This window comes from Acanthochromis polyacanthus, chromosome 7 (assembly GCF_021347895.1).
Source record: "Acanthochromis polyacanthus isolate Apoly-LR-REF ecotype Palm Island chromosome 7, KAUST_Apoly_ChrSc, whole genome shotgun sequence".
NCBI lineage: Eukaryota > Metazoa > Chordata > Actinopteri > Pomacentridae > Acanthochromis > Acanthochromis polyacanthus.
This window is the reverse complement of record NC_067119.1, coordinates 11,923,192-11,946,068: the sequence shown is the minus strand read 5'-3', so window position 1 is coordinate 11,946,068 and position 22,877 is coordinate 11,923,192. Positions and strand designations below refer to the sequence as shown.

Genomic DNA, 22,877 nt, shown 5'->3' with positions numbered 1-22,877 from the left:
TTTCTGTATCTATACAGTGTGTTTGCTTTGCTGTGTGTGTGTGTGTGTGTGCATGTGTGTGTTTAACAGCCTGTACATACTGTACATGTTTACTCTGTGTGTGTTATTGTGTGTGTTTGTCTGTCGGCACACTGTGGTTGTTTATTTTGCGTGTGTGTGCGCGCTCGTATATTGTAGAGATTTACTCGGTTGTGTGTGTTTGTCTGCTTGTGTGATTGTTGCACACACATGCAGCTTTTTACTGGCACACTAATCAGCCTGGTCTGATGAAATATGGGGCGTCTGCTATAAATCCCTGCTGCTACTTGTGTGTGTGTGTGTGTGTGTGTGTGTGTGTGTTTATATGGGCAAGACAGACAAAAATAAAAAGCGGTAAAATGTGGCCTGTAGCTCCGTTTGGTGCCCAGTGATTTCTGTCTGGAGAGTGAATCCCTAATTTCTGCCAGCAGTCTGTCTGTGTGAGTGTGTGTGTGCGCCTGTTTTGTGTGTGTGAGTTGTAGAAGCAAATGATTTTGACTCTTACAGCAGCGTGCCCAGGCGTTAATGTGTGTTTTCTATCCATGGCATTCGATGAGACGATGCGAGGAGCAGGCGGCCGGTTGAGTGGATGCCGAGATTGAAGAGGGAGAGGAGGAGGTGGTGGTGGTGGTGATGATGTTGTCGGAGGGTGGAGGGGGGCATTAAGGCGGTAGTCGGCCTCCGCTACCAAGTGAGTCGCTAATATTGCTTGTTTAGCATTTTCTGAGGGTAATAGGCCCATTGATTTTTGGCTCTGCTCTCTGTTTTATTTACACAGAAGGGCTCCGGTGCCCGGGGAGTGAAATGTACCAGTGCTCGTTAAAGAGAAATTGACTCGTAGATGGAGGAGAGGACAGGCGGGGAGGGGGAGAGGGGTTAGAGGAGGAGGAGGAGGGAGGAGGGAGGAGGGAGGAGGAGTGTAGAGCATGGGACCGAGCGGGCGAGAGGACAGCTAATCAATTGCAAATTAGCGAGGCTGAAAGAGAAATAAAGCGAGCGAAGGATGTGGAGGGAAGAAAGGGAAGGAGGAGGGAGGAGAAAGTGGCGAAAGAAGGAAGTAATAAGACGTTTTGATACTGAAGACTGGCAGTGATTTCAATGAGGTCTGACAGCTCATTTTCCTGCAACGAATAGGGAGCCATTTGTCTCATTTTCAAGATTTCGTTCACGTATTCTGTTTTTTTTTTTCTGTGGTATTTTGATAAGATTAAACCTTCAAATTAAAGTAAATGAGATTTATCATAATATGATACTAGTTCTAATTATTTCTTCATCCCTTCTGATGATGTTTAAACTTTAAATATCACGTTTCCATGTAACAGGAGTTGTAAATTGTGCATTGTGGTGGATCCAATCTAGGGGCTGAGAACCCACAAGAGGTCACAAGGTAAACCTGAGTGGTGTGAAGGAATCGTGTGACATTTTCTGAAATGCGCTTATTCTCTTTCTTGCTGGTAGTTAGATGATGATTGATACCTCTTCTGTAGCTGTGTGGTGGAGCCAGCAAATAGTCGGCTCTGCTTAGCATAAAAGCTGGAAATGGGGTAGACAGCTGCCTGGACTCCTTCCAAAGGTAATAAAAATCCACCTACCAGCACCTCGAAAGCTCATTAATTAAAGTCCCTCTCCGGTCATTGATTTTACCCCTAAAAAGTCATCTTTGAGTATCAAAGTTGCATGTCTGTAAGTTTAATTTCCATTAATATAAATCCTCTCCTGGCTTCAAATGGCTTCAGTGTAACCCTCCATCCACCCCTCCACTGCTCGCTGCAGCTGGAGCACACCAGCTCACCGACACTCTGCTCCAACTACTCTACACAATGTCAAGTTGTGTTATAGAAGTTATTCAGCCATGCATGTTTCACCTGGAAGCGGATTTTTAAGAAGAGCAGTGATACAGAAAGTTCCATCCCGCAAATTTACAGGATTAGTTAAACTGGTTTGTTACATATGAAATCCTGAAAATCTGAATCTGTGTTTTTGAGATTGTCATCAATAGGCCACAGTCTCAAGGTGGAAGCGATGTTGACTGATTATTTTGCATATTAAATGCCTTCAAGCATTTAAAAAAGCATCATATTGACAAGGTAAAACACTTAAAAAAACAAAAAATGATGGGACGAAAATCTCTTTAATGAAGCCTTTTATTGCTTGACAGATGCTATTTGTGAGTATTGCTAACATCCAGATTACAAATGGTAGCAGCGTTTAATAGTACTATAATTCACAATTTGCACATAGTTGAAAACACTGTAGAAAACACTAATATTCAGCAGGGGAGCCAAATATTCTGTAAAATAGTGGAAAACGTAGGATGAAAGTAATGAAAGCATATTCACTAAACATCATGCCAAATATCTCAGATTTACCAAAGAAATTTATGGCAAACTATGGAAATAATGCATTTGCTTCTGTTGTTTGTATGTGATAAAGAAATATTGCACATGTATTGTAACAGTCTGTCATTTTTTTTAAATATTCTTTGAAGGATAGAAATTCTCTGGTTATTCAGTGACAGTTTTTTTTTTTTTAAATTTACATTAGACTTAATTTTGCTGATATTTTGTGTACTTCAAAAAAATCAGTAAAATTACAAATTTTCAGTTTAGTACTTTATTTTTCTTTACAATACAGATAATATCTCGTTTAATGATCATGTGATGCCTAGGAAATGTGACAAAAGTCTAAATCTATTTTTGGAGTGAATTTGGTCGAAAAAAAAAAAAGAAACTAAAGGGGGTCTTAACTTCTAGACGTTCAGTATGTCACCACTACTAACTCCCATCCAGAAGAAGACAGAATTTATCTCAAACTCGACTAAGAGCTGCGTCATATTAGCAGCTAACTAAATCTTTACATTCAGCTTCTTTGTGCAGCATGAGCTCTTTGCAGCCCGTCTGTCTGTATGAAGCCCTTTGTTTTCCTTCTCGGTCCCTCCTCACCAATCTAGCTGTGTCTTTCACACACCCACTCACACACATGCAGTCACCGGGGAATATAGCCTTTATATGGTGGGGTCCATTAGGTGTATTAGCTGGTGGTGAAAAGTGGTGCTGATGTGGTGCTTACAAAGCTCCACAGGGGAGATGGACATTTGATCTTCTATCTGACCCAATCTGACTCCAGGGCTCCTGCCTGATCTAATTTCTTTGTTGTTAGGAGTTAAAGTGGGAGTATTTGAGCCAGTTCTCTGTTTTCTATTATTATTATCATCCTTTTGGACAGTATCTTTAGTGACACGTGTTTATTGCCGGGTTGTTTTTGTCCTATATTGGCTTACCGCCTTGCTATCACAAAGAGAATATTGTAATCCAGCCAGTTTGTTTAGAACAAGTTGGTTCTTTCAGGTGAATAATGAAAGCAGATTCAGCGGCTCAGACAGATTGTAGCATTTTTTTGCACTTCTCTTTTTTGAAGGAACATTTCTCCAGCGTTTCAGAGATAAATTCAGCGCCCGTGATCTCACCTCAGAGGTCGCTGCTGCTTTATGTGACCACAGAGTCCTCTAATCTAGCGCTAAGCTGCACGGATCGACCCGGTTTGAGTCCTAACCTTAGAGGATTCTCTGGCCAGTCGTTTTCTTATTATTTATTCACTGTCAAGCCGGGCTGACGGGTCCAGGTCGAAGCTGAGCCCTGATTGTTGAAGAAGCAAGTTCTTAAGGTTTGCACACACGGCAGGACACTTTTTTTTGCAAGAAGAAAAAGGCAAACGTGCTTTTTCACTTTGGTCTCTGCTGTGAGAACAGGCGTGTTGGCCAAACTGGCTGACATCTCTGCACTCTGGCCAGCGTTCACGACGGTCTGCCTCTGATGTAAAATGTCACCTGAAATTGGTTGTGTTGCATCGTGGAGAAGCAGCTCCATTTCCTCTTCTGCTCCACTGCTTTTGTTTCCATTTCGGTGCCAACGTCTCGCGCTCAAGTCTTCAAAATGAATCGATCAGACGTGCAGGTTGCTAGTTAAGATCAGCGCCTCTGCAACCGATCCAAAAACTTTAGATTCTTTAGTTTTACTTTCAAAAGGAAAAAAAACAGTTTTAGGGGTTTTGCATGTTTTATCCTATTTAGTACTTTTACTAGTGTGCTAATATAATTGCACAAGAGTTTTCTAATCATCAGTTAGTCTTTCAACACCATTATCTAACACAATGTAGCATTAGAACACAGGAGTGATGGTTGCTGGAATTGTTCCTCTGTACCCCTATGGAGATATTCCATTAAAAATCAACTGTTTCCTGCTAGAATAGTTATTTACCACATTAACAATGTCTAGACTGTATTTCTGATTAATTTAATGTTATGTTCATTGAAAAAAAACAGCCTTTCTCTCAAAATAAGGACATTTCTATCCCAATTTCTTAAATGGTTGTCTAAGTTTACCAGAGGAGGAAGAAAATATCCAAATGTGAGAAACTGGAACCTGTTGAGTTCAAGGCATCTCTGTTTGAAAATGGCAAAATAATTCCAACAACAATTCCATGAGCAAGAGGAAAAATCCCTGCATTTGTGTTCTAGATAACTATAAGCTTCTATCCATTTCTGTAGAATGTGAAAAGTAGTCAGCAGAGACTTAAGCAAAATCACTTAGCAGATTCTTCCTTGAACTATGTAAAATTATAGTTTAGTTGGTTATACAGTAAGTGCAAATTGATCTGAAGAGTTAACGCTGCATTGAAAAATGTTAAAGAATTAAACCAATGACTGAAAAGGCAGGAAATAAACAGACAAGCGTTAAACCTCAGAATGCTTTCAAAAATGAATGTCCTTCTCTGGCTGTTTATTCAACCCCTGAAAACTCATCTCTGTGCGTCAAAGTTACACATTTAGAAGCATTTTCTATGTTAATAATCCCTTTCTTCTGTACAATGACTTAGATGCAAGTGTTTTTGAGTTGCTGCCTCAAAGAATTAAATTTGTCCTACGCATTGGTAAGTTGTAATATTGGAGCAATTTAGGCGTACGTTGTCAAACCGGAAACTGATTGTAAAGAAGGCTAATTATATGCAAAGTCCACCCTGCAAGCTGAGAGGATTGTGTCTTAGGGTTGTTCCGTATGTTAAGTCTGAATCTGTGTTTGGGTTTTTAAAATGCACTCCAGTCTCAAGGTGGAATTGCTCAGCCATGATGTTAACTGCTTCTTTTGCTCAAGATATTTAATCTAGCATATAGAAAAATGATCTGTCCAGGGTGTCCCCTGCCTTCGCCCGAGTCAGCTGGGATAGGCTCCAGCACCCCCTAGTGAGGATAAAGCGGTGTATAGAGAGAGGATGGATGGATGGATGGATATAGAAAAACACCATATGGACATGAGAATAAACTTGGATTTCAGTGCAGGTGATCTTTAAGTGCAATATATGTTATAATTCCTTTTTGACGGTAAAGTTAGTAAAGGTGACTTTTTTACCTTGCTGGTTTGTTTCAACTGCATTTCCAGTCTCCCACATGTCAGCAAGGGGAAAAAAAACCTTTACTACCTTTGTTGGCCAAAAAGAATTGCTAAGAATATAAGAAAACAACAAAATGAACATAATGAATCTACATTTTGTATTTTTGATTTGTAGTTGATCTTTCACCTCCGACCACTTAGTTCAAAATCAACATTAGCTTAAGGGCTTAGAACACTGGAATGGTTTTCATGCTTTGTGATATATTTTCAGCCAGCTGTGGGTCTTTGATGGGTCGTGCTGTATGTGGCAGCTCTCTTGCTTTCAAGGTGATTTATCAGCAAATCTTCAGCACTGCAGGTGTCAGCCATCCATTCACCGTCTCCTTGAAAGTCCATTCACTGATTCCAGACCAAACGAAGCAGCTCTTTTATTCAATGCACCTCTTAAGCTACAGCCAGGGTTGACGTTTTCCTTATAGAGGATCACCGACTCGTCTCTTAGCTGTGAAATATTGCGGTGCTCTTGAGCAAGGCGCTTAAACCCCAACCAGCTGCCTCAGTGGAGCATCTCCAAGGCTAATATGTGCTGGGCAGCTCTCCGGTGTGCATGAATGTGGAGAAGAAGAACGGAGCAGAGAAAGGGCATGTGTGCTCAGCAAAGTCTTCCCTGGATAAACGTTAAATATTAAATGAAAATGTCAGTGTTTTAGTTTGTCTGTGCAAGTGTGTGTGTGTGTGTGTGTGTGTGTGTGTGCACGGCTGTAGCTCGGTGTTAATCACAGGTAAACTGAAGCGCAACCCTCCCTTTCTACTTGACCCTAAATGACTCCCTAACTCTGCTGATTGTAGGCGCTCAGACATTTTGTATCTTGCAAAAAATATTTTCAAGCTCTGCATCTATGCCCTCTGAAGTGCTGTGTTAAGAGTTCAGGACAAAAAAACAAAAGAAAATCTCATCAGAAAGAATGAGAGCCCCCGAATGTCAAACATATCTAAGAGTATTGTCTAACACAGTATCGCAGTTTGTAAGACAGCTCCAAGCATAATCAAGACTGAACACCACATGAATCAATATTGCTCCTCTTGAGTACATTGTCTCTCACAAATGTATGACTGCTAGTGTCTGATGAGTGAATAACACTCAACTTGAAGTAGTGCTTCTGTCTTTTATATGTTTTTTCTTTGTGTGTTGCCTCGCTGAGCACATTTTTTATTTTATTTTTTTTAGAGAAAATGGCTGCCTTTTCTCCTACACATCTTTTCTGTAAACTTGCAGAAATCTTCAACCTGAGCTGCTGCTGCTGCTTCGGCAGAGTGCTTCTTCATCTTCAGCCTCAGTCGAGATAGAGTCAGAGATGTAAAAGTCAACTTTCAGCCCTGCACTGTTGGTCCATAACACTGAACACTGGCAAAGAATTTGACTAAATACATAAGAATATGCTTTATTTATACACTACTGTGCTTAGTAGTTATAATAGTATTGCATTTATTGGAAACTCGTATGAAAGCTATAATTTATGCATGTTCTTTAAATCTAATTTGCAATTTTAGCAAAATTGTATGTCTTAGTGTGTATATCTCTGATGTAGAGCTGAAGTGATTAATTTATTATACAGCTGATCATTTTTGACAGTGGTTACTTGTTTTAAATCAAAATTCTGACCAATCTCAGGCTCTACCATTTGCATATTTGTCTTATGTGAGGAGAAAATGAAAATCTTTTAGTTTTATTTTGCTTCTCATACAAAACAGAACGTTTTCAAAAACACCACATTGAATTTTTTGGAATCATTTTTGTGATTTATTTATTTTTTTCTGTGTTTTCTGATGAATTATAGAGTGAATAATACATTTGTTTATCTCGAAAAAAAAATGGAATGGATCAATATTTTAGTTGCACCCACTTAATTATTCAGTCTAAAGGTCACAAAGCAAAGCTCCCGTTTACCCTGAAACAGTATCCTTGTCTCACAACAACACTATAAAGTGCAGATTACTGCCAGCAGTTTCCACATAAACCTGCCTCCTGCAGGAATAGATGCGGTAATGTTCATCTGAGTTAATCGCAAGAGGAAACCCTGTCTGTTATAGCCGAACATGCTTAGTGCTACAAATAAAGAAGGTGATGTTCATCCCCACGTGCCCATTAGTTTGTGTTTTCTGCACAAGTCCCTGTCTTTTGTCTGTGTTTGTGTTTGGATTTGAGTTGCACTACTAGCACTCCCTTTGGGACAGTGGATCAGGCAATTTCCTGTTAAAAAAAATCCTACCTGATCTGGAGAGAGAGGGAGAGAGAGTGCTGTATAATCTTTAAAAAGCCAACCCTTGGGTTCAGCAAAAACATCTGATGAATACAGAGAAGGCTGTGGAGGTGTGTGTGTGTTATGTTCAGGTGAAGCATCTTGCCGCAGTGTTGCTTGTGTTGCTGTCTGTAGGGTTCATATCAGTGTGAGTCTGTGGGTTTGCTGTCATTGCCACTGAGGGCTTCTGTTACCACTGATGCCAGAGCAAAGTTCACCTCTGCCAAGGTTATAAGTGCTTGGCAAGTTAGAGCTGTAGCATCTTCTGCATGGACTTGGAAGCGATATCTCAGTCCGTTAAGGGCTTTCTCGGTTGTTCATTTAGCTGATTGAGTCGACAGAAATCTCACATCTTTTCCTTCAGCTGTCCGCTCAAGTGGACTTCTCCCTCTGCACTCCTCCACATCCTCAAGAGGGCCAAATCCTGGGTTTCTATTTACAAAATCATCCATTAGGCTGACGTTGATTGATGTTCAAAGAGTGCAGCGGTAGAATAACCTTTCAGAGATACTGAAGGGTAAATGCTACGGCCTGGACCGTACTCCTATTTAAAACGTTTGTATTTGGGAATTGAGAAAGTCTGACTTAAATCAGATATTTGATTTAAAAAACAAAACAACAGATCTTGTCTCTATAGTGGACGAACAATGTAATGGTGGCACTGTTTTGGAATGACATTAACCTTGTCTGGCATCTCTGTACTGCATTTTCTTGTTATTTATCAGCCAATACATCAGTTCTGATCTCCAAAAAGCAGATACTAACTTAGATCCCTGCTTCCTGGTGATGATATGGTCATTTGAAGTTGGATATGGGAGTCAGACTATCATGAAGTTGGTGCAAAATTATAGTGACGAAATTGTCTCAAATAGTTTTAAAAAGCCACAGATGTTGACATTATGATGATCAGACTGCTTCGCAAACATAGAGTATTGAATAGAATGTTTCTTTGCTGCATGGATTTAATGTCTTTTTCTAAACTGTCCATTGACAGTGTTATGTTGTCAATACAATACTCCTCTAATATCATAGTTTGTGTCCATAAAATTGGTGTTTATTACCATTGTTTGCTTAAGCAACTGTGTTGTTCTCAGTCTTTGATTTTTGTTGGACTGACACTTTTGTTCCATTGTTTTATCAATTGCTCTGTTAATGATAAAGGCTGGCTTATACTTTCCGCACGAACGAGCGGTGCGGAAATGGCTTAGCCATCTTGGCAGGAATGACATTGATATTTAAAGGTACAGCAATCTTGTTTCCAGCACATTTTTTGTTGGCGTGTGTTTTGAAGTATCGCAGTTGGAGAAAGCTCATGGAAACGGCTAAATTTGCCCTCATTTGACTGGTTTATGACATTAAAAGAGCTACAGGAAGTCACATGATGTGGAATGTGCAGATCTTTTTTTTACCTAGATTCTGATGTAATGAGCGTTTAACTCACTTGACTGATCAGAATTTTCCGCTACTGTTGTTGTCTTTGTCTCAGAACAGCATGAAATATGACCAATACCAGCTGACATGAGAGAATACTTACACTTTTCCCAACTGAAATCTGAAGAGTTTCTCTCAGTTTTTTGTTTCTTGTTTAGGGGTTTTCAGTGGTTACTAAACTACTGGTTCATTTTCCAGCTTCTTCCACACTGTTTTTTTAAAAAAAAATAATAATGTGTAACATAGCCACGTAGCATATCCCTCCTGCTTGGAGTGTACAGCAAAAGTTCAGTAGTTCGCTAAAAATTTGCTGACAAGTTTGTGGAAACATGAATAGTGTGTAGGATTTAGTGGTGTCTGGCGGTAACTTTGCAGACTGCAACCAGCTGAACACCCCATCATCTCACCCTCCCCTTCCAAGTGTGTTGGACAACCTATGGTGGACACCAAAAACAGGAAAAAGAGGCCAAAAAACAAGCCAGTTTTTGATGTTTTCCCTTCTGAGCTTCTGTGGAAACCTGGCAGATGCTGTGGAAGAGGACCAGCTTCTTCTACAGCTATCGGGCTCATTCTAACGCAGCAAAAACACAGTCTTCTTTTCAAGTGATTAATTCAGAAAAACATAATTACGAAGGCCATATTCCATTTCTGCCATTAAATCTCCTATACACTGGACCTTTAAAGCATGTACCTGTGCTATTTATTAAGTTAACATATAGATCACTGACGCTGCAAGCAAACAACAGTGAGATGTTAAGGCCAAAGACGTGGCGCGATAACTTTGCAATCATGTTCATGTAGCCTGAGAAAGAGAGTGCTTGACATTCAAAGGGTGAAATGTAAAGGCGGTAAATATTTTTTCCTTAAGAAAGAAGCTTGTGAAAGCTTCATCCCTCCGCATTCATGAGACTTGTGTGTTTATATACAGTATAGATGTCTGTGTTTCTATTAGCTGTGCATAGAGATTCACTTCCTGAAGTCTTTTACAGTTTCAAATGCAACTTAATGACTAGTATTCGTGCAACTGACAACAGTAGATTAGTATGAATGTGGTGATAATTGCAAAGTGTATGTGTGAATATGTTCAAGAGACTGAATTACATTTAAATGTTTGCATTTTTCTCTGAGTGTGCAAACTTCGTGGAAAAAAGGGCACAGAATCATATCTATATCTGCTTCTTTAGTCGGCCTTCTTTGCTGCTACGATGAGCTGACAATAATAACTCTGTAATGAAGTTTCAGAGAGCGCCCGTCTGCTAAGTTTGTTTTGGTGACACTGGTGAAAGCGCTCATCGCCGTGCTGCCTGTGCTTCCCAGAGATCATCTTTAAAACCAAACAGTGGGGGTGGTACTTTGGTGTCTTTTTTTTTTTCTTGCATTTTTCCTGCAGATGAAGTTTCTGTTTATTCTTTTCAAGTCTGTCGCTGCTCCGCCGTCCTCACAGTTCTTCTTTGGTTGATTGCGAAGCTCAACGAACTAATATTTAAAATGTACGACTTCATCTGAGCCAAGAGATTCTCCTAGCAGTTATGTTTCAAACAGCTGTATCAAGCTTGTATCATTTCATATGAAGTCGCCACACAGATATTTCCGTGACAACGATGTGGGTTATTGCTTAAACATAACCTGAGCTGATGTCAGTGGTTGAAGGTTGAGGACAACGCCTTCTTGTCTGCCGGTGAATTTGAAGATGATTGTGTTCTCTTCACCCACTTGTCTCTCTTGCAGGCGGAGATCGTCAAGCGGCTGAACGCAATCTGCGCCCAAGTCATCCCCTTCCTCTCTCAAGAGGTAAGACTCCAAAATGCCTGTCACTGTGAGTTAAGAAGGAGGTGGGTGTGAGACAGAGAGGGAGAGAGAGAGAGGGAGAAAAGAGGACAGAATACATAGAAGGAGAAGTGTGTGGTGGATTGTGAGGCAAAGGAGACAAATATGAACACACACACTCACACACAGATTATCCTGGGCTAATCCTCCCTGCTCAGGATAGGCAGATATGCTCTGAACTTATCAAATGTCTCCCACTAACATATGCAGGAGCCAGCGGCTGAGTGTGTGAGAGAGAAAAATACTTTTGTGCTAAAACACATTAAAATTGTGTGCACATACAGTGGTGGGTGTGAGAAGTGCGTTTTACACAGTGTGTTTATTATGGAATCTTTAGGTGTGTGTGTGTGTGTTTAGCTGATAAATCCTTCCTCTGAGGAGTTAACAGTGTGTGTGTGTTGAGGGGTGGGAACAGCAGGAAGGAGTGAGTGTGGACTCCAAAAGCTCTTCTCCAGATTAGCCATGGATTAGGAGGGTTTAGGGTGGATTAGGAATAATGGCATTAGATTGTGGTGCTGCTACACAGCCCTGAGGCCCGCAGAGAGGGGAGGCAGGGACAGGAAGCCGCTTTGTTTTGATGCACAGCCTCGCATATGAAATGCAGCGCATTCATGTTGTTATTATTGTGCAGCAAATCACATAGACTGTGGTTGTTTGCGAGAGCTCTTTGTTTTTATTTTGGTCATTTTTCTGATATTGTTTGTCCACGTACTTGGAATTTTATTTGACAGTAGCATTGTCGTCGCTAATAAGATTATACATTGATTTGAAATAGGTCATCTGTGCATTTTAAGCATGGCTGAGTCACATTTTAATAATAGCAGGTTAACAGTAGAATAGTGTCTGCATTGCTGAGTATCACAAATTGTCATTTCGCTAAAGCTGGGAATCGTGTGCCTTTTCTTAAATCAGCTGTCCTGTTCAGCCAGAACATTACAGCCACCGACAGCTGCACTGAAAGACATTTATCATGTTACAGTGCAATGTTCTGCTGGAAAACCTTGGGTTCTGGTATTTATGTGGATGTTACTTACACACAAGCCATCCCTCATGGCAACAGAATTCCCAAACCCCAGCACTCGTGCAAACATGCAGGCAACATCAGTGGAAAACATAAAAAGCAAAAATATGCATAAGTACATAAGTTGATATTGTAGAGATTGTAGTTGAAATTCTGATATTGCATGGATTCCTCTAGATGTGGGAAGTACCGCTATTGCATATTTCTTTATATTGAACAACAATAGTATTGTAAATTCTTCCTGTTACTGAACAGATTCAATCCATACTGCACAGATTCTTGTGCAAGAACGCAGAAAGAATGCACGTAGAAATACTGAAATTGTGCAGATGCTTGACGATGTAGAGAGACTGATGTTGCTCTGAGTTTTTAAAAGCAAAAACATTCATAATGCACAGGTTTAAACGTGTTGATGTCAGTCACATGTCAGTTTCTCCATGTGTGGTCTACTGGGAGCGGTGTTGTTTATGATGTCACTTCTTCTGTTTGGCTCGCACGCTGTTTTTGCTGAACATTCCTGCTCAGCAGCTTAATAAATGAATAAAGTTATGTTTAATTTTCAGTGCAAAATTTAGTTAGCACAGTGGCATCTGTGAATATTTTTGAGCAACTGCAGCCTTAACCCCGACCATTGCTTGGATCAAATCTTAAATTCTTCTTTTTTAGTGAAAAATATGGGAGGATTTAATATTTATAGTCCTATTTTCTCTTGCAGCCTTCCAGGGAAGTGTTCAGTGATCCACCCACTGTGGAGTAACCACAACAAAAAGGATGTCTGACAGGGTTATGATATCATATTATGATGTTAGACAGGCATCTGTGTGGTGTTTTGGCAGTGCTACGGTGCACAAAACACAGGTGGAGGGAGAGGAACAACCAGGTGGGAGGTTCATTCATATTCAATGAGGCTGTGACAAGCAAGTTGTTGTGCCTGTTCTACAGAGCTGCTGTATATCGTCGGAGGAGCTTCGTCAGTTCTTTGAATTCCTGTAGCAGGACAAATATGTTGACAAATCTGCAGCCTCTGATTTGAGAAGTGAAACGTCACAGAGAAGACACAACATTTTACATTTGTTCTTTTCAATTTTTCACTCTAAAAAAAGTTGACTCTATATTTACATGTTTAGTTTGTTTCCAGACTTGTCTCTTTCTGCAGTTCAGCCCAGTTCAGCTGAAAAAGTCAATGAATATTTGTCATGTGACAGCTGGATGCAAATGAGTCACCATGGGCTTTTGGTTGGCACCACAGATTGCAGATTTTTTTTTTCCATACAAAATTTGGTTACAGATTTTGATATTTTCATTAAATATCACAATTTTAAACTTAGGTTTGACAGTTTTTTCCTGATGGAGTGGCACAGAACACAAGATTAGTTCAATTACCATCAGAAATGTTGAAAATCTGAGGAGTCTCTCTGTTTTTAGTTTCTCACTGATAAATTATGAATTTTTGTGATTTTTGTGATTTTATTTTATTTTTTTTTTAAAGACAAGGACATACCTTTTCAACCTGCTGCTGTATTTTGGTTTCAGAGTTTGAATATTATGCATATTGATGTCCTTTCCACCTTTCTTTTTAGCTGTTTTTAGCTTTTCGATTCTTCTTCTGGAAATGCATTGTACTACAAAGACAGCTGCAAGATTTTACAATATGAGACTGATGGGATCACAAAACTCCCGTGGTTTACTTCTGCAACTATTGTACCTACATTTTTGCACACATTTGATCCTGTGTTTGCATCGCGCTGCTCTACAACATCCACATGACCAAAAAGTGGATATCAGGCTGTGCAGATAGCAAGATGATTTTTTTAACCATATCCTCCTATGTTGAGCTGTTGCTGTCATATTTTACTGTTTACTGTACCGGCCATTCGCACTTTGCTGCACTTCCCAAACACAGCCTGACTTTTAGCCTCCCTGACAATCATGTCCCAGTGCTAGCTATAAAGCAACAATTTACTGAAATGTCAAACTTAAATTATTAACTATATCATTGAACTGTGCATTCTTCCTCCCAGGCCTGCAATTATCAGAACTGTGCACAGTAATGGTGTGAAACCTATTTGCCAATATTGATGGATCTATTCGCGCGTGTGTGTGTGTGTGTGTGTGTGTGTGTGTCACGTTCAGCCAGGTTAGTCTCAGTCTGCAGAGGTACAGCTGAACTCGATGGACAGGTTCATTTTCACACCTGATAAGCTCTTTCATCTCTGGCCTACTTTGATGTTTGGCGCTCCTGGATGAATCTTGCTGCTCTCGCTCGCTGTCTGGATCCGTCTTCGGCTCTCTGTACCCTTTGTATGACATTGCCCTGGTAGCTGTCTGTCTCTCTGGGGGTCTGTCTCTCTGCAAATATCTGTTTCTCTATGTGTACGTTTTTGTAGCTGTACTGTGTAGGGGCAGAGCCAAAAAAAAAAAAAAAAACAGATGACAGAATCACTTAGCATCTCTGGTTCTAGCTGCCGTGCCATTAGCATGTTATTTAAATTGCGGAAAATGTTTGAGGAATTTAAAAAGAGGTATATAACAGGAGTCTTGGATCTGTTAGCAGACTTGGACGCTGAGCTGGCCCCTTGAACATCCATCCTGTTTTTCAAATTCTGCTCACACTGAAGGAAATTAACTGACCTGTGTGAGTTATACTTGACCAAGTAGCACACTAATTAGCTGCTTTTTCCCCCCTGCTCGCTGAGTTTTAATGAATGCACTGATGAATGTCAAATTCTCCACATAAAGTCCCAAAAACAGCAGTGATGACTCAGAGCCGTCAGAGGGCTTTTTCCTCTGATGGCATTTAAACTGGATCTGGTCAGAACTTTGGGTTTTTAATACCATGTCGGATGCGTTTGTCCAGAAACTGAATTGGAAAAAAATGCTGAGTTCAAGGTACAGTAAAATTCTGTATCTCCCTCAGGTACTCTGCATTTATTGCTGGTTTGAGGACATGAAAAACTGTTTGTCAGGTTTTATCATCAGTGAAAACTGATTAGTGAATGTCTGTGTAAAGTTAGTGTGTGTGACTAACTGGCAGCTGCTGTTTAGCTGTAATTCAGGTTTGATACACAAAACAGGCTGATGGCTTTGGATGGAAAAAGTAGAAGGTTAACATAAAATACATTCATAGATGGATGTACCCATATGCGTCTTATATAAATGTATAAGGTTTTGCGCCAGCCACATTTTCACTCACTGTGGCCTCATTTTTTATTTTTATTTTTTTACTGCAACATAAAGTCCTGCACCTCTGTGGAAACAGAACAACTGCATCTACAAGTAGAGATCCCATAAGTCATGGAAAAATGCTAATAAGTTGAACTTCTTTGATTATTTATATTACAAATAAATGAAGAAAAAGATAGAATCAATGCATGCAGTGTTTTTCCAAATGCCCACAAGTGTTTCCAATACTAAAAATATGTCTATCTATACTCTCTATACATGTTTAATTTGGGTCCATACTTGTCTGCTGCTCAGCTGAGCCGAAGAGTCGCTGAGTTTTTGTCATGTAGTTCATTGCAGCTTTGTCACCAATTATTTCTTGGTTCTCAGAAGGAGCGCAGTTTTTTTTTTTATATTTATTTTTTTTTACAGAATCTTGTTTCATTAAACAGTGTATTTCTGGCAATTATATTTTTTTTCCCCCAAATGAAACATGTCAAATGAAGTCATTTAGATGAAATGTCACGTTTTTCAGCTTAGATTTGCATCATTTCCCTGAAGCAGTGGCAAATCATGGTTCAATAGTTCAAGGACCACTGGGAAATAGAAAATCTGACCGTTCTTTCAGTTTCTGCGATTTTTTTTTTTTTCAAACATAGTAATATTGTTATGGAGTTCTGAGAGTTAAATGCTCTTTGTAATGTGCTTTTTGACAACAATAATGAAAGCACATCATCACACAATAAATAATTTTTTACCTTGAAAAGTGTTGCTAGAAGTTTTAGCCTCTTCGAGCAGGAGCTTATTCAAGTGTGTGCAGAGACTTTTCGATAAGTTTTATGTTGAAGGAATTGATTTACTGTGCCGTTGTACCGCTGTAGTTATGTTTCTAATCCGTAGATATCACAGTTTTTGGAATCATTCTTTAAAATCCAGATGTCTGAATTCAACAAATTGCTGTTTTTTCTTTCTCAGCTGCTGTTTCAGTAACTTGATGTCTCTGATTATTTCTGTCTCTCAGCATCAGCAGCAGGTGGTGCAGGCAGTGGAGAGGGCCAAGCAGGTCACCATGGCTGAACTCAACGCCATCATAGGAGTGGGTGTAACACACACAGCACACACACACACACACACACACACTGAAAATGAAAGTGCAGGAGCTGTTTTCTTCTAGCGGACATAAATGTTGAAAAGGTGGCGGAGATATTTGAATGCTGAATGACATGCCAAATTAATAAATGAATCAAATGCATTTACAACAAGAAAGATTAGTAAGGTTTTTGACCCACTCCTTCCTTCGGCATTCACCAAAGTTCAATGAACTGGCCTACAATTTCAACTTCAATGAGGCTTTGTTGGATACATAGGTCAGGCTTATTTGCACAGATTTAAAAGTTTGGAAGAAAATGGCCTTTAACCACTGAAAAAACTGATAATCTTGTATAATGACCACATCAGTATTTTTAAAAAAAACCCCATTTATTTAGAGATGTAGATGGATTTATTGACCAAATTTAGTTTGTCAGACCACCAAACATTCATGTGACGTTTAAGAAATAGCAGTAGAAATATCCACAAAACACATGCTAGCTCAGATATGGAAAGGAAAATATGCACATATTAGTGAATACTCGTAGTGAAGCATCAATATTGCACAGATTTGTCTGTAAATAGAAGCATACATGTTGGCCAGTAATAGCAGACATTTCAAAGATGCAGCATGTTTGCAGTAATTGGAAAAAAAATACACACTTGTTATAGCCTCTTTTATGCACAACCTGCCATTTTTGTAGCCTGAATGTTTTCCTGATATTAGTTTTCTCACCAACTCATTTGTGTTTTTAGAGTTTCTTGCTTTGACTAATGTAATGCGTTTTAGTGATTTTTTTTTTTTTTTTTTTTTTTTTTTAAAGGACAGGAAAGGAAGACATGCCTTTCAAACCTGCTGACAGGTTTTGGTTTTTAAGGGTTCATGAATCTGTAGTGTGTGTCATGAACTGCTTTACTTTCTTTTCATTTATTCCTTTATAGTTTTGGGGGGATTTTTAGTATTAGTGTTTTTAAACAGGGCAGTAACAAGAGGAAGACAGAGTTGGAAGAAGATAGGGGAAGGACCTCATATAGGCTGGAATCGAAAACGTGGCCTGCGTCTAGAGACTGCACTGTTTATGGATCTCGCACTTAACCTGTTGAGCTATCAGGGCACCCAGCTTTTCTTTTTTTAATTCTCAAATGCATTATAGCTCAAACACTGCTGCGATACGACGTCACCATTTGCAATGCGAGACTGAGTATAATTTTAATACAAAACGTCCTTTGTTGCACTCCGCCATTCCACCTACTTGTCTGTCTTTTGTCTCTGGGAGTCCTTGAAGTTTTAATCCGTGTTTCTGTGTGCGCTTCAGCAGCAGCAGCTCCAAGCTCAGCACCTCTCCCACGGCCACGCCATCCCCGTCCCGCTCACCCCTCATCCAGCCGGCCTCCAGCCCCCTCTGCCCCCCGGGGCCAGCACTGCCAGCCTGCTGGCTCTGTCCTCCGCCCTGAGTCACCAGCTGCCGCTCAAAGACGAGAGGAAACACCACGACAACAACAACAGCGAACACGCGAGAGGTGAGGTCTGCTCTGGATGTGTGTGATGTGCTGCAGGGGTTGATTTTGGTTTGTACATGTCTGTGGCAGTGCAAGTGTTGGCTTCTCCGTGTCTCACCATGCATCACTGGCTGTGTACGTGTTTAACAGTGTCACTTTTATTATTATGGATATTACTTTCATTACTAGAAATCTAGAAATAATGCAAACAAACAACTAATTTCATCTCATGAAATTGGCATTTCTGCATCATGAAACAGGAGCTTTTTATGCTCCAGATCTTTCCATTTGCAGAGCTACAGTATCATTTTGTTTACATTCCCTCGTGTAATACAGATCGCAGTGACTTGTGCTGTTTTATTTCACTCATTACCACATGCTAAGTATGCTAAATCTACATAAAAGTGGAAGATCAAATCTTTTGTTAAGTTAATGATCCCAAACCGATTTTACACGTCTAGAATATTCCGTCGGCATCATGAATTATATCACCGCTTAGACTGGCTGATGCTTAATTGTTAGTGCTCTGAAGGAACAGCAGTTAAAACAATTAAAAGCTGATTTGTCATTATGCCATTTTAATTGGCCTATCAGGGAGCAATACACAAGCACCATGATGCCTCTTCTTTTCTTGCAAACACAGAACGCCTGTAATTCTTCTCAGAGCTGACTTTGAGCTCGAGCATTTAATTACTGTTCATAGGGAATGCGAGCATGTGTGTTAGAAAGTGTGCGTGCCAGCGCTTAATGACTCTGTTGCAGCATGGCTGTGAGGGTTTTTTGCAGTGCAGCAGAGCAGTTAACCTTGCCCTGTAGCTGCAGTAAAGCAAACAGCTGCTAACTCAGGTAATGCTCACCCGCATTAGGAGCTCAATCGATAACAATGCAATCCCATCTCTCCTGCTGAGTTCCTGAGGAGTGCATGCATGTAGGAGAGATTTATTTGGTTGCTTGTTTTTTTTTTTTAAACTTTTTATTGGCATGTCTCTATTTTAATTTATACAATTGCAAATTTTCTTATTTATTTGCCAAGTTTAGTGTCATTTTCAACCCCTGGGCTCCATCATTTATAAATCCTGCAGCTTTTTTGGGCAGTTTTCATGTTGCTGGTGTTGTTGTGTTGCCAGACTGACACATTCAGGCTACTAGTATTCACTGCACTTACATTGCTTTTGATTGTTTATTTATCTCCGGGTTTAATTTGTGTAACTGATGGGTTGCAAAGAAGAATAGTTTTCTAACTTCTGGAAGGCTTTCAGCTGCCTTTCTCTAAATTATTTTGAACAAATTTTTCCAAATCATGACTTCTAGTAGCTGCTACAGTCCTTCCAGAGACTTTTATTGTGCTAACAGGGTGTTCACATTGCGTGCAACTTTATTGATGAGTCACTGTGGCCAAAATATCTTTATATTTCCCCCAATCCACAATATTCTGCAAAATGTTATGATCGAGCACTCTGAACAGGATTGTTGCTCTTTTTCACTGTGATATAAAGTCACACCTCTGTGGAAATGTCACAACCATGACTAGAAGTACAGACAATTCAAAAAGTCTTCAGTGCAATATGACACAGCTATAATATAATAAGTCAATAAAAAAAAAAACAACTATATTTGAGTTTCTTTGAATATATTATTTGTACAACAATTGAAAAAAAAACTTGCATCGGCACGTACAACACTTCTCCAACTGTGTTACCAATTCAGGAAAAAGATGGTGACTCTACCTCAATATGTTACTCCTTGCATGTTGAATGTGTTTCTGTACTTGTCACCTGTCTGCTTTGTGTAAACACTGCCTGCAGTTCAGCTGAGAATCCTTAAATTTTGGTCACATGACTGCTGGTCACAGCTGAGCCACTAGTGGCTTCTCGGCTGCAAAAAGGAACGCAGAATGTTGTTGACGGAGCTTTTTAATAGAGTCTGGTTAGATTAAACAGTGTATTCTTATTTTTAAATGAAATGTGAAATAAATGGATATAGATCAAATATGCTTTTGGTTAATTTTCTCCATGGAATAGTGAATCACAGATGAGTAGTGTAAGGACAGCCTGTGAGTTGAGAAGCAGATGATTATTTCTGTTTTAACATTTTCTGTCTCTGATGAAAAAAAAAAAAGGCAGTTTTTTTCAAAAGTACAGTAAGCTTTTCACACCACTATTGGGGTTCAGAGGGTTCATATGCAGGAGGCTAGTTGGCAAATGCTCATTACCCCTAACTGGAAAGCACAGGAATATACTAAATTAACCTTCTGTCTTAGCCGACACCAAAAGGTGTCTGTAACATTGTCAAACTCACTGTGGATAGCAAAAATGAAAAATCTAAACATATGCAACAGCACCAAACTAAGGTCTTTCTTTATTCCACATATAATATTTTCTTTTCCAAGCCTGGAGCTGACAAAGTTTACATGATGCAACCATGTTGGAGACTACAATGCTAGTAGTGACTGATGAAGCCTCATGCAGCTGCTCCCTACCAAATAGGAACAGGCTACAAACATCTCATTAGCTGACTTCCCACTAACTCCAGATCCCCCAATTTTCCCATTTTCACACTTGTATTTGATTCCCGATTAAGGTGACATAGAGAGTGGGTGTAAATGGGTGAATGTGAGGCAAAACTTTATCTGTTAAGGCAAAAGAACACTATTTAAATGCAGACAGTTCATTATCATTTATCACATATACATTTTTTTCTAGTCTTGCACAGCATTGAAGGTGTACAATCAGTGACAGTCCCAGGAATTATTTGTGCGTGTTTGCGTTTTGTTCTTCAAACATGAAATGCTTTAACCTGCAAATCTTTTCTGTCCCATGCTCTTCACCTCCTCAGACAGAGACTCAGTCAAGGTAAGACCTTCCTTCCTTTCTTTCATTTGCAAAAAGACGTGTATGGACCAAAACTTCATTTATTCTCATTCAACTTCAGATTTTTTATATACATACCTGCAGTACGTGTAAAAAGAGAGAAAAAAGTAAATTGATTAATCAATTTTGTTAACATTGTGCAGCACTGGCTTCTTTACTTCTTCCTTCCTTATTGATCTTTATTCTTAAGACACCTGCTAACGGCTGAAAGGTAAAATCTGTATGGATTGAATGCTTTTTTTTTTCTTTAGGCAAAGTCCATAAAGTAAATAAAGTGAATGTCTGCCTTCCTACTCAGAAATCAAACCAGAATCAAAATCTATGTTATTGCCAAGTAGGTTTTCACATATTTGATGCGGTGTTTTGGTACAGGAACACGAACGTGTACATTTTTTTTAATAAGTAGGATACAAACAATAACAAAGCAAATGTTGCAAGTCCGTTGACAGTAAATGTTACACAACACAAATAATGAGCAAATGTGAGAAGTCAAACCAACAGCAAGTGTAGAAAACTCAAGGAGCTGTAAAAGTAGTAAAAAGTAACAGAATTATTTATGTTGGGCAAGAATGTGCAAATTGTTTACATGAGAATGTACAAGGTTGTGTGGTTTACAGCTGTGCATTAGTACACATGTAGAATCAGTGTTTTTGGTGGAGGATGTGGGGAGAGAGGAGCATCACTGGAGGTCTCTGGCATTGTTGATGAGGTCAGCTGTTGTCAGAGAGAAGCCCATCATGTTTTTCATGAGTCAGACTTAGATTAGTCAGACTGAAGGTAGTCTGACTCACTGGACGTAGGTAGCAGGTATAAACCCTGCTATTAGCCGCTCATTTCAGGCAATTTTGTCCTTCCCATCCACTATCTGCGTCTTCTTCGCTACAGGAAACAACAACCACCACCTTAAGATTAGCAACCTACCACACTGACATGTTCAAGTTTTGCTGAGAATTTGGATGATGCGGTAGGACAGCCCTGCAAGTTTGTTTGTGGCGTATTATGCAGTTTAATTACAGTGCTCGTCTCCTTATATGCAAATGTTTCCCCAACAACGAAGCTGCATCCTTCGCTTAGCTCTGCCCACGACGTATGTGATTGGTTTAAAGAAACACAAACAAACCAGAGCGGAATGATTGAGTAGCGCAGCGGCACTGTTGTGTTCTGTCGAATAGACTGGCAGAGCGAGGCTATGCTAAGATTGACGTGTATTGTACTATGACAATATGGTGTTATCATGTCTTGTTTGATACATTTGTCAAAGGTGGAATCTTTTGTTGTTGGCTACAAAATCTATGCATATATGTCATGACATGTCTTGATCTTGTTACGAGCGAAGTCTATGTTTAAGTCTGTTCATGTAAAACACACAACCAGGCAAAGGTATCACATGGATAGTCCCTTGTTATGTTGAAGTATGATTTAATAACTGAGGCAACAAAATGATTCTTAATATGTTTTCACAAATTATGAATTCTACACTGTGACTGTGCCTTTTAAAATCTTGAGTGTAGCTGATCACACTAATATTACTAATAGTACTTTCTGATCCTCTAGCCGCTTTTGGTTTTTACACTTGCGTTGTGCCAAAAAAAAAAAACCTAGCATTTTGAACCTCCAATATGTGAGCACAGTGAAGAAACGACATGACTGGGTGAATGAGAAACCCCAAAATGAGCAAAAGGGGGGGAAAAAAGCGCAGTTTGCTTAGTGAAGGAAGGAGGGAGCAGAAAGAGGGAGCGCAACAGATCATGGTTACATCCAGAGCTTGTAGTAATTAGTCCCTTAAGCGGAGTTTTTTTTCCCAAGGCAAACATTTGGTTTGTTGAATACTCAATGAGCAGATTAGCATGTCTTTATACCAGAAGGCTGAGCTCACAGACACACGCGTGAGTTTAGCAGGCTGTACGTGTGTGTTTATGTGTGTGTTTGTGTGTGTGTGTGTTCGCTGGTGTTTTTGGAGGAGGTGGAAACGGGAGGAATGTTTTAATATGTTATCTTCTGCCCCCCCGTGAAGTATATCCTCCTCCACACACACACAAAATGTAGGCACCATGATGGGAGCGATTAGCTGTGTGTGTGTGTCTGTGAGGTCGTCAGAAATCAGTGATAAAGATAGAGGCCACAATGATGAATGCCTTTCATTAGTGCCCTGCGAGAACACACACACACACACACACACACACGCAGACACACAGCGCTGCTCTTTGACATGGCGGCCAACAGTCACTTCATGAAACCAATAAGCCCCTTGTCAGTGGTCTACAGTTGCCTT

General features: G+C 39.8%; 1 protein-coding gene across 3 annotated transcripts in view; it reads left to right on the top strand.

The window, feature by feature from the left end:
• The window catches only part of LOC110953893 (transducin-like enhancer protein 4), a 45,970-nt gene that overhangs the window by 4,656 nt on the left and 18,437 nt on the right, over positions 1-22,877 (top strand). For 2 of the 3 annotated variants that reach the window (XM_051950915.1, XM_051950917.1), the window contains exons 5-8: positions 10,865-10,927; positions 16,168-16,242; positions 17,552-17,756; positions 20,571-20,587. In XM_051950915.1, coding sequence (XP_051806875.1) covers positions 10,865-10,927; positions 16,168-16,242; positions 17,552-17,756; positions 20,571-20,587 — 360 coding nt within the window. The remainder of the gene's footprint in view (positions 1-10,864; positions 10,928-16,167; positions 16,243-17,551; positions 17,757-20,570; positions 20,588-22,877) is intronic. The other variant, XM_051950916.1, reaches the window with a different exon arrangement.